This window comes from Eumetopias jubatus, unplaced genomic scaffold (genome assembly GCF_037043125.1).
Source record: "Eumetopias jubatus isolate StellerSeaLion01/CBP00866 unplaced genomic scaffold, mEumJub1_p1.0 scaffold_4, whole genome shotgun sequence".
Lineage (NCBI taxonomy): Eukaryota > Metazoa > Chordata > Mammalia > Carnivora > Otariidae > Eumetopias > Eumetopias jubatus.
In genome coordinates this window covers 172,734,953-172,748,878 of record NW_028274810.1, presented here as the reverse complement: position 1 = coordinate 172,748,878, position 13,926 = coordinate 172,734,953, and the positions used below count along the sequence as shown (strand labels likewise).

The following is a 13,926-nucleotide window of genomic DNA, read 5'->3' as shown; positions in this document are numbered from 1 at the left end:
TTATCAATGGGACAGATCACTGGAGGGTCAAGCTTGCATGTCTAATGCAGCACATCTTGGCTCATAAAACACCCACCCACATCATCAGCTGTGCAGGAGCACGCTGCCAAGGCGGTGCCAAGCAAAACAAAACGCATGCCCTGAAGCTTATTAAAGAAACTTCAAAGTAAATTCTTGATTTCTTCAAGATCATCAGGTTAATCTACGTGTTTGGGAAGCAATTTCTGCATTTGACATACAATTCTGTGAGCATTTGAATTTGAACATTTCAGAGGTTTTGTTAACGAATACACAAAATGTCCAATGCAGTAATATATTGTTGTATCAAAGAAAACAGAATGTATCACTTTGTGAGATGACTATATTGTCAAGAGACTGTGAAGGGCTCTCCCATAAAAGTATGTTTGTTTTGTTAATTTGAATTTCTGATAGCTGTATGTCAACCTAAGGACTTTCTTTCTTTTCTAGCCATGGAATGTCTTACCCGATTTCAGGCTTAGTGAAGACATATAAAGCAAAGGATTATAATGTGGATCACCCACTGGTGGTAAAATCATAATAAATTCTTTAATTAAATTTCATGTTCTTTGCAGTTGCCATAAATGTATCTGTTAAATGTATTTGTCAATTCTTGATTGCTTGGAGTACAGGCTAAAGTAATTTAATATCTAGAATATGCAGGGTAAAGACCCAAATTTGCCCCATTGGTCACCACGTTTTGTTTCTCTGCAGCCTCATGGCCTTTCTGTGGTACTCACCTCCCCAGCGGTATTCACTTTCACAGCACAGATGTCTCCTGAACGGCACCTGGAAACGGCAGAAATACTGGGTATGAACCATTACTCATAAATCTGTGACCCGCATATGTGGAGCATTTTGTAGGTTGCTTCTGGGGATAAACCATAAAGGATAATAATACCCATAAAGTTGCTTTGGAATAGTTTAATAATAAAATGTGAGTGACCTGCCTACAGTCCTATCTAGCACTAAAATTCTGTAATTTTGCTTCTAATAATCTATTAACAATGAAATGGAACCAAATATTGCTTATGTTAAATTTGTAGTAATGATATTTCTCGTTTTCATTCCTAAGGAACATGAAACTCTTTACATAGTATTAATGTTGTGAATGGTTTTTGCTACATTTAGTGGGTAATAAAATGAATCTAATTCAGGAAGTAACAGTACCTTCCCAATTATAGAAAATCTAAACAGCTAGAAACTTTATAAAAGGATCCCAAAAGAAGAACTTGTTTTGCTGCTCTGTAGAATAAATAATGTCTATAACAAGACACCCACAGTGCTTTTTGAATCTCACAAGCAAAAAAATTATATTCAGGCTAGCTTTAGTGTTGAGTAAAAATTTTTGGTATTTTTCTAAGATGAGAACTCTTTCAAGTAGACTTTGAGAATTTGATTAACTTTCCAAACATTTTATTCCCCTACTTGTGTTTAGGGTAGGAAGGGAAAAGCTAAAAAGAAAACGTCATTATGCTCTTCTAGCTCCAGCCGTTGGGAGAGGTTATTTCCGAGAAGGTAGGCATGACCACAGACTCCTTCCATGTGTCCTGCTTCACCTCCACATCTCTCTCACACTGATGTGTGTGCTTTCGTAGAGTTCCAGGTGCTGGGCTGTGCTGGGAATGCTAATGAGAGAAGTCCAGGGTAGAGAAGCAGTGCAGGGACTTGATTTCCCAGCATGGGCTACTGGAAATATGGTGCCTACCTTAGCAAGGATCTTGTGTCCCTTTTCCCTTTGAGGTTGGGGCTGTTTTTTTAGCCATTCTGGGGACTCAGATAGATGCCCGGTAAATACGCAGTGTAAGTAGGAAGGAGCCCAAATAGTAGGCTAGGTGTATGGTAAATGGGAAAGTCTTAGAGAACTCAAAGCTAAAATTCCAGGCAACCAACAACGTTACTGAGAAAGCAATTCCTCCGGTAGACAAAACTCAGGGTAGAACCCACCAATTCTTCCTCCTTGCATAAGAAGTTTTGTTTAATGTGATTCCGTACTTAGCCATTAAATATTTTAATTCCCTATGTAATCTTAGATTTTCTTAGCTTTATACCAATTTATTCTCTTTCCTACCCTCTCTTTTTTTTCTCAAACACTTCACAGGAAAACCCAGAGGCTTTGATGGTGTGTTTTATGGCAGCAATCCCAGGAACATAAAAACCTCATAAACTTTATACCGTGTGTCACCTTTCCACCTAATCCATATTTCAGCTGCCACTGTGTAATACAGACTGGTCTTGTCAGGCAAGGTTTACCTTCCCTCCAGCCGCTCTCCCAACTAGCCCCGTATCGGGTTCTATTTAAACCTTTTCCTGGATTACTAAAACAGTTCTTGTTGTCATAGAAGAAAAGGGTTAAAACTAATTGAATAGTGTGCTTCAGTAGGGACATAAACTATACATTCTAGTCTCCTTTTGAACCATACAGAGAAAGTGGCCTTAGACTCAACATGAGGCATTTTGGATAATGACTTATGCCACATCTGTTTGTCGAGTGCTTCACTTCCTGGCAGTGAATGTGTTCAACTAGAACAGGTGAAGGGCTGGAGTGCGAAGAGTCTGGGGACTCTCACTGCTACCCTGCCTGAGGGCAGAACCCCTAGCTCTTCTACACTGATGTCTCTACGATTTCATGTACTGATTATTTTTTTTTAAAGATTTTATTTATTTATTCATGAGAGACAGGGAGAGAGAGAGAGGTAGAGGCAGAGGGAGAAGCAGGCTCCCCGCTGAGCAGGGAACCCGATGCAGGACTCGATCCCAGGACCTTGGGATCTTGACCCGATCCAATGGATCTTAACCATCTGAGCCACCCAGGCGCCCTCATGTACTAATTACTAATCATGTCCAAATTTCCACCCCTTTGCAACCTTCTTCCCCCTTCACCAACATCACTATTATCTACAGAGTAAATACTGTTTTTTTGTTTTTTTTTTTTAAGATTTTATTTTTTTGACAGAGAGAGACACAGTGAGAGAGGGAACACAAGCAGGGGGAGTGGGAGAGGGAGAAGCAGGCTTCCCGCTGAGCAGGGAGCCCGATGCAGGGCTCAATCCCAGGACCCCAGCTGGGACCATGACCTGAGCCGAAGGCAGAAGCTTAACAACTGAGCCACCAGACACCCCTAAATACTGTTTCCTGAGAGTCTTTATGTTCTTGGTTCTGTCTGACTGGTTCTGTAATATTTATTTAGAGGAACCCGCCCTGCCCTTTGGCAACGGAGCCCAAAATAAGAAGTTTTATAGCTATAGAGAAGAAATATTTCCTTCCCTGGCTACACATAATTCATTTTTGTCATTTTCCTCCTTTGGGGCAGTCAGTGTTGGACTTTTGTACCTCTATACGTCCTTGCCACACAAGGTGTTTGCAAAGTGTTGGTCTTCTTTTCCTAAGATGTTGCAATGAGAAAAGATATTGAACACATATACCTCTAGATGTCAGCAAATTCCAACCCTTGAAAGTTACATAAGCTTTTCTCCTACAAATGCTCCTTCCTCCTCATCCAAACACCAGCCTTCTTTTTTGGTCTCCTCCCTGTGCTTCTTTTCCTGGCTCAGTTCCTCTTCTTCCCACCACACCAGGGGCGAACAGCCCATTGGAAATGTGAAAGCCAGGTTAGCCTCAGCCAACTTCTCTGCAAAGGATCTCGGGGTTCTCTGCAGGCTGGCCTGGCCCATCTATGTTCTGCAGGGCTGATCACTGGGCTGGCCTCCGTGTGGAGGCAGAGCAGTGCCCTTGTCCTTGGTGGTAGGGAGGCAGCAGTTAGGTTATATATTCAGCTATCTTGTGACTGAATGATACCCTCTCTCTCTATAGTCAGCACTTTGTGTCTTCTAGGAGCTGACACCCGCACTGCCAGGATCCCAGATGCTGGGCCTATTTTGGCAGACACACTCCGGAAATTCTTATTCGATCTGGATGTTGATGATGGCCTCGCTGCCATTGGTTACTCCAGGGCCGATATCCCTGCATTAGTGAAAGGAACGCTGCCCCAGGTAAGAGATGCAGGGTGCCTTCACTCCCTTCTGAGAAGCACAAAGCTGCTGGGAAAACGTGGTCCACTGGGGATGTTTCAGGGGAGAGGAAAACCCAGGGGTCCTCCAGCTTTCAGCTCTCCTCCACACCAGACAGCAGCTCTTCTCTTCCCCTGTGGGAAGGGGCCAGGCTCCCTCACCTTTATATTCTTCCATAAAACTGGCTTTTTTGGAGCTTTTATGATGTAACTGAAAGGATCTTTTATAAAAACTCAAGGCAAAAACAACCACATTGTCTTGAGGTATGGCAAAATTTCCCTTTTTACCCTTTCTGCTCTTTTAAGAGTCCTCTATAAAACAACCTGATGCTGTTCCAAAAGGACCACTAATATTATTTTATATTATAAGCGTTATAAATTCCTACTGTTTTGTGGGAAAATAGGCATGGCCTTTAAATCAATACTATTACAAAATCACTTTTTAATGTATCTGGGAGAGTATATTTTGTACATATACATATACATACGTATCTGTGTCACTTTGGGTCTTATTTAAATGTCGCTAAAAAAATTTAAACTGAGCTGCCAACTTTATTGGGTAGAATCATAATAGATGTAGAGTTTCCCCTCCAAGTTTCTCATGAAGAGAATTTACCCTCCCATTGCACCTCCCTTACCTTTTGGATCAGATACCCTTGTGCTGTAGCATCAGATCTTAAAAAGCTACGACCCCATTCACTGCAACTCACCATAAAATCGCGCCAGAGCCACGAGGTCTTGGGTTTTGGACCACACTATGCTCACCATGCCCAGAGTATTCACCTAGTCCTTCTGTCTAAAATGGGAAAGATGTGGATCACTTAAACACTGTAAGAATATGAGCGCAAGGCACTGCTACCCAAAGTTAAGGCAAGCATGGATCTATCGCTGACTCTGAAACAGAGTTAATGACTATTCTATCCACCCCGCACAGATTCCTGCTTACCCTAAGCAGCAGTGCTTTCCCTCACCCCACTCTGGTTAAATAAAGGCCCCACACTAGCTGCTTCCCCACTTGGCAACTGCTTAGAATGTTGAAGACCTCACCACTCACATAAGATGATACTTGAATGGATTGGGTTAATAGACTCACGTGTCCTCAGGAGGTAGGTAGGTAATAGCAATGAACAAAGTAATTTAAAGCAGCAGGGAGTGGTGGGGACTTTGGTGAACTAGAAAGCTTATAATCCATCTCACTGGGTGTCTTTTCAGCTACAATGTATTATCCCCCAGCAGAAATTCAGGCCCCAGCGCTGAGCTTCCAATTTCAAAAAAAAAAAAAAAATCCACTGCTGGAGTTTCTAATTTCCAACAAAAATCAACAATCTGGATGTTTGTATTGTATTCCCTGATCACCCACTGTAGAAACCAAACATGCCCCACAGGCCAGCAGATTCCCTGATTTAGACTCAGACCCGGTAGCCTCAGCTGCATCCAAAAATATAAATGAATGAGAAAAAGAAACATCTCAAAGTGTAGCTGAGCTCTTAGGCTAACTCACAAACTCTTAGTTCTAAGCAACAAGTCCAAGGGACTAAACAGCCAAAAAATATGACCAACACAGTTATTTTATCCAAACCTACTAGACTATAAATTCCATGAGTACAGGGATGTTTTCCTCACCCGTCCTCGACTACACCGAGCACAGGCTAGTAAACGTGTTAAATGGACACATAAACGGACACATACCTGCAGCCCTGCAGCCCTCTCTCTTGAAAAGTCGTCTGTGCAGGTGAGTGTAATGGCTGAAGGGCAGGAACTTTTTTCAGAAATTTCCTCACACTTGATAGGACTCACCTAATGACAAGAAGCCATGAAAGCCTGTCCAGGGATTCAGAGACCAGAGACCAAACGGTCGCCATGGTTTTTGACAGAGCCTTTGGCTCCTATAGCATGGTTCCAGTGATAGTGTCCGTTCTGCAGGAGGGGTTCTGAAAAGTTCTGCTTACTCAGGAATGTGTGCTTGTCAACCTGCAGGGATGGTATCCATGATTTTCAGATAAAACTGTGTGATATTCTTGGCCATTTCATTGCTAGTAGCAACGCATCTTCCAGCCATCAGCACACACTGGGAAGTGCTTACTGTTTAAATTCTACTGTGCTCAGTCTTTTACTTTCAGAAACTGTTCCAGATAGCAACAGATCCAGACTAACATTTGAGACCATCCACTAAAATGGCAAGTTAATCAGGTATCATATTAAATGCCTCCGTGCACATACCATCCCAGGGAAATCACAGATAGCAAAGCCTTAAACAGACAAAACTAATTTCGTAGTTTCACAAAAGATGCAAGGTAAATTAGATCTTTTGAATACAAGTCATCTCGGTGGAGGAGGAGGCCAGGATCTCCTCAAGCTATATTCAAAAGGCAGCCCCAACATGAATGCTGCTTTTTTAATCATGTGCCTGTGATTGGGAGAAGCATAGTTAATTTTAATAAACTAGCACTAGTTCCATTTTGGAGTCCATGTAATTGAGTCAATGTGTTCTATATATGGAGAAGGCAGGAGAGATTCACAGGACTTTGGGAGGAATCTTAGCAATAAGCCTGTCTGTTTTGCAGATGAAGAACTACTATGGGTTTTTTGTTTGGTTTTTTTGGCAGCAGTGAACATTTTACAGGAATGCTATGGCAACTTCAGAATTTTACACATGCAGCAGGCTAATCTTCACTTATTAGTATCTACAGGATTTAAGGTAGTGAGATGGATAGGTTGGTTGCTGCAAAGAATATTGCCAGAAAGATTATTTATGTAGTCGACATTTGATAAAGCTTCTTTTATGTTCAGCAAGAGGGATCAGTTTTCTCTGGAAGGAACAACCGGGCCAGTATTCTTGACCAAACACCACATCCCATACTGATGGTGGCAACAGCAGCCCTGTGTGCGGAGGCTTCCAACCGCCAACACCAGGCTGCAAGGCGAGCAGGCAAGAATAAATTAATCTTCCAAGCGGGGTTCCTGAAACCTCTGGAAAAAAACATTTACATTTCAAATCAAAACATTTCATTTCTGAGGAGAGCTGTCTACCAAAATGAGCACTTCCACTCCCTGGCAGACAGGCCAGCCGAAATGTTATTTTATGAATGCGCTAAAAGTAGTAGTCAGGATTTATTTCAGTGCCCATGTTAATCAGTTGTCCCTCGGTCTTACACGTCTATAAATAATAGCGCATTGCTGAACACATCTTAATTCGGAGAGTTTAGCTTTTACATGGCATAGATGATATGAGTGGGGATAGATCACAAACTTTATGTCCCTGTCCTCGTTTAACCTATCCTGGGGCATTAGAAATGTGGAAGAGAAACTCAGATCAGCGTGGCCTGAAGTACTTCTGAGACTCCTGAACTACTTCACCAAAGATGAACAGGATCGTTTTAAGGGCCTCTGAGCTCATCAGAGAAGATTCTCTCCTGTTATAAACAGAACAATGTGGCAGGAATTGGCGGCCATAGCAAATGCTGAACTTTGGTTCTTGACCCTGCCGCCAACACAGATGTAAGTCTCTGCCTTGCTATTGATTTTCAGAATTCTTTAGAGTCTCTGAAGATCTGCAGTGTAAAATTTTTGGTTTTACCCATACTCTTCAGCATGTTCCCCCATCCTCCCATCTGTTCATCCATCCTTCCTAATTATTTTTTTAATCATGGTAAAATATACTTAACATAAAATGTACTATTTTAACCATTTTTTAAGCGTACAATTCAGTGCCATTGAGTACATTTAGTATTGAGCAGTCATCCCAACTATCCATTTCCAGAACTTTTAAACCATTTCAAATAGAAGCTCTGCTCTATTGCTTAATGGTGAAATAGTAACTCCCCTTTTCCAGGCCCTGAGAACCTCTATTCCACTTTCTGGCTCTATGAATTTGCCTATTGCAGGTACCTCATATAAGAGATACAGTATTTGTTCCTTTTGTGTCTGCATAATGTCTTCACTTAGCATAAATCTTTAATGTGTCTGAATTTCATTCCTTTTTATGGCTGAATAATATTCCAGTGCATGGATATACCACCTGTTGCCTATCCATTCATCTGCAGATGGACACTTGGGTTGTTTCCATCTTCTGGCTATTGTAATGGATAGCCTTCTGACTATGAACATTGGTGTACAAAAATATGTTTTAGTCTCTGCTTTCAGTTCAATTGGTTATATACCTAGGAATAAAACTGTAGGATCATAGGGTAATTCTCTGTTTAACTTTTTGAGGAACTGCCAAACTTTTCCATAGAGGCTGCATCATTTTACATTCCCACCAATAATGCATGAAGGTTCCAATTTCTCCACATCTTCACCAAGATTTCTTATTTTCCATTTTTTGGATAGCTATCCTGGTGGATAGGAAGTGAGAAATCACTGTGGTTTTGAAGAGCACTTTGCTAATGACTAAAGATGTTGAGCATCTTTTCATGTGCTTACTGGCTATTTATATATCTTCATTCAAGAAATATCTATTCAAGTCTTTTGCCTATTTTTGAGATGGTTTGTTTGGGGTTTTCTGCTGTTGAGTTGTAGTAATTATTTATATATTCTAGTTATTAACCCCTTATCAGATCTATAATTTGCACTTTTCTCATTCTATCTGAGTTGTCTTTTCAACTCTCTTGAGAGTGTCCTTTGATGCATAAAACTTTTAAATTTTGATGTAGTCCAATTTACCTAATTTTTGTATTGCCTGTGCTTTTGGTGTCATATCCAAGAAATTATTGCCAAATCCAACATCATGAAATTTTCCTCTCTTCTGTTCTAAGAGTTTTGGTTTTAGCTCTTAGATTTGAGTCTTTACATTTAGACCTATTTTGAGTTAATTTTTTTAATACATTCTTCCTATTTTCATTCTTCCTTTTACCTTACAAATACTTATTGAGGTCCTACTACATACCATGCCTTGAATGGGACACAAGGAAGAGGAAAATAAAGTCTCTTCACGCCCTCATGGAGCTTACATTTTAGTGAGAGAAGACAGATGATAGGCATCTAATCAAATATGTAAATAAGATACAAATGAAATCATTTCAGATAATGATTAGTGGTATGAAGGGAAACCTGAGTAATGAGATAGTGATTTCCCATGGGACAGTGTGGCGGGGGGGGGGGGGGGGGGGGGGGGGGGGGGGACTCCAGGAGGGTGGGCGGTCAGAGAGGCTTCTGACTACAGGTGAAGGCAGCCACATTAAGATCTGGGAGAAGAGATCTGGGAACACTGCAGGCAGAGGGGAAAGACCCTGAGACAGGGTGAAGATGAGCATTTTCGTGGGACTGAGAAGGGATGGGGCTAAGTGAGACGAACTGATGGGAGAAGAGTCAGAGCTGAGGGGAGCAGCAGGGCCGGAACAGCGTGGCATTGGAGGCCACGGTCTTGTCATTGCAATGGGAAGTCATCAGAGAGCATTAAGCAAGTAATGACATGAACAAACTTCACGCTGGGAAAAAGTCATCGCTCTGGCTGCTGTGTGAAGAATGGCCTCTAGGGGGAGTAGAGCAAAAGTGGAAACAGACTTTAGGAGAGGGGAGTCAGGATGACTTAGACGTGGGTTGTGGTGGAACAGGAGGTGATAAGTGGTCAGGTTGGGGGTTTACTCTGGAGGGAAATCTGCCAAGTTTGCTGGTGGACTGAACTTGCAGAGAAGGGAAAGAGGAATCAAGAGAACTCCTAGGCTTTTCCCTGAGTGACTGGGGGTCACTGCTGAGATGAGAAAAATGGAAGGCAGGTGGAGTCAGAGTTCTATCTTGAATATGTGAACTTTGAGATGCCAATATCCCCCTCCCGCCATTTTCATTAATTCAACAAATAACTGTCAAGCACCTATGTACTGTGTGTCGAGCACCCTAGTGCGCACTGGGCATGAAGAATGGGCACAGCCCTGCCTCATCTACCAGGTACGCTCCCACACAAGTATTTACCATAAGAAAACAAACCAAGAGACCCGTGAGAATGGAACCAAAACTCTGGCATATATCTTAATTTCATTGAGGCCCAGAAATTTGGACATGGGGTCGTCATTGTAGTATCTTTTAATCTCCTGTCCCACTGGGATTAAGGAGACACTGATGGGGGTATAAATAGCAATAGGGTGTGCCATCTTTGCTGACTCCACCCAACAACACTGGAGAAATTGAGCAAGTCACTGAATTCATTTAGGAAGGTAGAAGTAAAACCTTAGTTAATATTAAAAAGGAGTCATTGTTGTCCTTAGCGTGAAAGTTGATGTCCTAATGAAGTCTTTTTGAATATACTTTCAGTCCAGTTGCAAAATATACAGTCTTTGAAGTGAAGGACAACCTGGTTTTGTTTTCCTCAGCAGCACCTGCTGCACCTGGGACAGTGCTCTCTGCACAGAGAGCCTACCTGGCTGAGGCTCTGCCCAATGTTGTTTGGTCATTATCGCAGGGGTTTTGCCCAAGGTTCGTTTGGTTCTGTACTTTGGGTAGAAAGCTATTGCCAGAACATAAGGCAAAGGCAATGGCTTTTGAAAGCTTTGTGGAAAAGAGGCATCACTTGATGAACTTCTGAGTGAGGGATCAGCTAGTATGAAGCAAACAAGAAATGGGATTTTTAAAGATAGGACTATTAACAAGTCATTGAGTCTCACGGCCAAGTTAACTTATATAACCTAGTCGCTTTTGCAAACTATCTTTTCAAAGCCCTGGGTAAATCTTTTCGTTTACTGTTTCAGGAAAGGGTCACCAAGCTTGCACCACGCCCTCAGTCAGAAGAGGATCTGTCTGATCTGTTTGAAGCTTCAATGAAATTGTATTAATTTCATTCTCACTGAAAGAATTACCACTGGCCATCACAGTTCTGACAAGAGAAGCCAAGCTAGCCAGAACTTTGTCTTTTCATCGCCACATATAACATACCTGTTACCAGTCTGAATGTGTTAGAAATTTATCCTGCAGAAGATTCCCTGATGCTCAAAGTCAAGCTACTTCCATAAAATAGTGGAAAAATACCCACTATGTCGGATCTTGGGCGAGACTTTAGGGATCCGTGTTCCTGTCCTAAACCCCATAGATTGCCACTGCTCTATTTATCAAATGAGCAAAACTCAGTATCTGTCAAAATGAGCAAAACTCAGTATCTGTCAAAAACATAAATGCACATATCCTACGCCCGGTAATCCCCAGTCTAGAAATTCATCCCATAGAAATACTAGCACAAGTGTGTTAAGAAATATGGCAAGGATAAACAAATAATACATTATATGTTAAAAAAGAAAAAAGAAGATAGCAGGAAGGGAAGAATGAAGGGGGGGAATCGGAGGGGGGGAAGAACCATGGGAGATGATGGACTCTGAGAAACAAACTGAGGGTTCCAGAGGGGAGGGGGTGGGGGGACGGGCTAGCCTGGTGATGGGTATTAAAGAAGGCACATTCTGCATGGAGCACTGGGTGTTATGCACAAACAATGAATCATGGAACGCTACATCCAAAACTAGTGATGTAATGTATGGTGACTAACAAAGTTAAAAAAAAATATATGGCAAGGATGTTTCTGGCAGCACATTTCCTAATAAAAAAATCTGAAAAAACCTAAATATTCATTAATAGTATAGAGATAAATAAATCATAGTATATTAAATAATGGAATGCTATAGTGCTATCAATAAGAATGAGATAAATCTATTGGAAATATGCCCATGATATACTGCTAAATTGGAAAAAGGCAGAACAATTATATATCTGTATGGTCTGATTTTTACTTATTAAATTATATATAAATATATGTCTATAGAGAGAAAGGATACACATCAAAATATTAAAAGTTATCACTGTAGGGGCGCCTGGGTGGCTCAGTCAGTTAAGCGTCTGCCTTCGGCTCAGGTCGTGATCCCAGGGTCCTGGGATTGAGCCCCACATCGGGCTCCCTGCTCAGGAGGGAGCCTGCTTCTCCCCTGCCTGCTGTTCCCCCTGCTTGTGCTTGCTCTCTGTCTCTCTCTCTCTTGTTCCGTGTCAAATAAATTAATAAAAAATATTTGAAAAAAATAAAAGTTATCACTGGAGAAAAGGACTTTGGGGTATAGAGAATTAAGAGAAAGTATTTCACTATATTTTATACTTCCCATTTTTATTTCATAAACATCTGTATTGTTTGGATTTGTTACAGGCACATATTTTCTGATTTTAAAAGGGCCAAAAAAAAAATAAAGGGGCCAGAGAACAGAGAAAAATACCACTTTATTGTTTTAGGTCAGATTCATCTTAGTTTATGAAAGTACTAATAACTAATATTTAAAGATTAAAACAGACCCAAAGAGGTAAAATACTAGAGACTGATCCTCAGGTAAATAGTTCCTTTGAGAAAAACACTAACATCCTACATGGTAATTCCCTCTTTGGAAAGATGTGTTCAGTGCTCAAAATAAATTAACTCAAAAGCAAGCAGTGTTGTAGTTTATAGACTTCAGCCTTGCAAGTAGAATCTAAGTAGCATGATCATCTGCCTCTCTGTTATCCCCAGCCTGCAAAAACTACAGCTCATTTCTCCTCATAAAGGTTACCACACTGATGTTTTTTTGCCTGCTCCAGCTTTGGCAGTCTGGATGTCAGTGTACTTGTGGATTTATTCATGTTTTAAACTGAATTAAAGTTTTAATCAAATAAGTAATGTATATATAATTACATCAGGATTTTAAAAAACGGAAGAGAAGTGCATTACTTGCCTTCAACCTGGCCAGGCCCACTTTATCTGTATCAAGGTCTTTATTTCCTTGAGATCTTTTAAATAACATTGAGATAATGTTTATAGAGGTTTCTCTAACTATAAACATAAAATATGGTCAGTACCAAAAACTGGTAATACAAAGATAAACACAAAAGAAAATATTTGTATATTTTCATATATTTCAAATATTGCACCATCCAGAAGATAGCCACGATTAAAAATGTGGTTTATGTTTTTTATTATATGCATGAATATATTTTTGACATGGAAATGATATCATTAGGGTGTAGTTTTAATTCCTACAGAACATTCAAATCATTTATACCAAGTACCCAAAAGGCAAGCTTAGGACAGTACCAAAAGAATCTCATTTGTATCTTGCAGGCCACATCTAGCTAAAATTCCCTCCAGCGTTTCAAGAGTATCATGGGTTTTGAAAGCAGAAGCTGTGTGATTGAGCGTACAGCTAAACTCTCTGCCAATCTGAGATCCTTCAGGAAACTTAAGTAAAAGTTGTTAATGTCTCAAAATACATTTGGCACAGCAAAAACATGTATGTGTCTCCCCATCAACCCACCCTCCCAAAAAAGTCCAGGTAAGTTCTAGACATTCTACAAGGTGATGTAGCATCATTAGAACGGCATTAGATTAGGGATCAAGGGCCGCGGGCTCCACTCCAGTCCCTTGGTCTTTCTTGGGCTTTACTGTATTCAACCAAGGCCTCTTCCACTTTGAAAATGCTATGCCTAGATTTTATGTATTCCATAGTCCTTAATGTGTGATTTTGAGTTTGGGAAATGTAATGTAAAATAATCCGAGACATAAAAATGCATTCTCGATCTCTCTTAAATGTTCAATGCCTTTACTACCAGTAGCCAGATGTCTAAATGTGACTCACCAGGAGGAGTGTTTGGTATTCATACTGATGATGACTCTGTAGAGAAGGATTTAAAGGTCAGGCATGAAGAAACAGATTTAGGAAGGCTTCATGTTTTTTATCTTAATACCCATCATGTTGGTCCTTACAATTTGAGAATATGGAAAAGATGTATTTCTTGACTTACCAGCTATTAAAAGAACGTGAGATAAGAAATTCAGCCCATTTCTGTAAACCAAACACTTCGATATTTCCGAGACAACAAGTGCATTTTTCTAAGTCAAATCCTATTTTTTATTGATTACCTTTAAAAGACCAAAAAGTTTTCAGGGGTTATAGCTCCATTTGTATGGA

At 40.7% G+C, this 13,926-nt stretch overlaps 1 protein-coding gene across 9 annotated transcripts in view; it reads left to right on the top strand.

Moving 5' to 3' along the window:
• The window catches only part of ADHFE1 (alcohol dehydrogenase iron containing 1), a 34,259-nt gene extending 20,551 nt beyond the window's left edge, over positions 1-13,708 (top strand). For 6 of the 9 annotated variants that reach the window (XM_088022816.1, XM_028112294.2, XM_088022818.1 and 3 more), the window contains 4 exons: positions 469-547; positions 733-829; positions 3,853-4,010; positions 10,708-11,277. In XM_088022816.1, coding sequence (XP_087878942.1) covers positions 469-547; positions 733-829; positions 3,853-4,010; positions 10,708-10,791 — 418 coding nt within the window. In that variant the 3' untranslated portion in view covers positions 10,792-11,277. Of the gene's footprint in view, positions 1-468; positions 548-732; positions 830-1,456; positions 3,508-3,852; positions 4,011-10,707; positions 11,278-13,079 lie in introns of those variants that run through there. The other 3 variants (XR_015768101.1, XM_088022813.1, XM_028112314.2) reach the window with 3 other exon arrangements.
• The last annotated feature ends 218 nt before the right edge of the window (positions 13,709-13,926 follow it).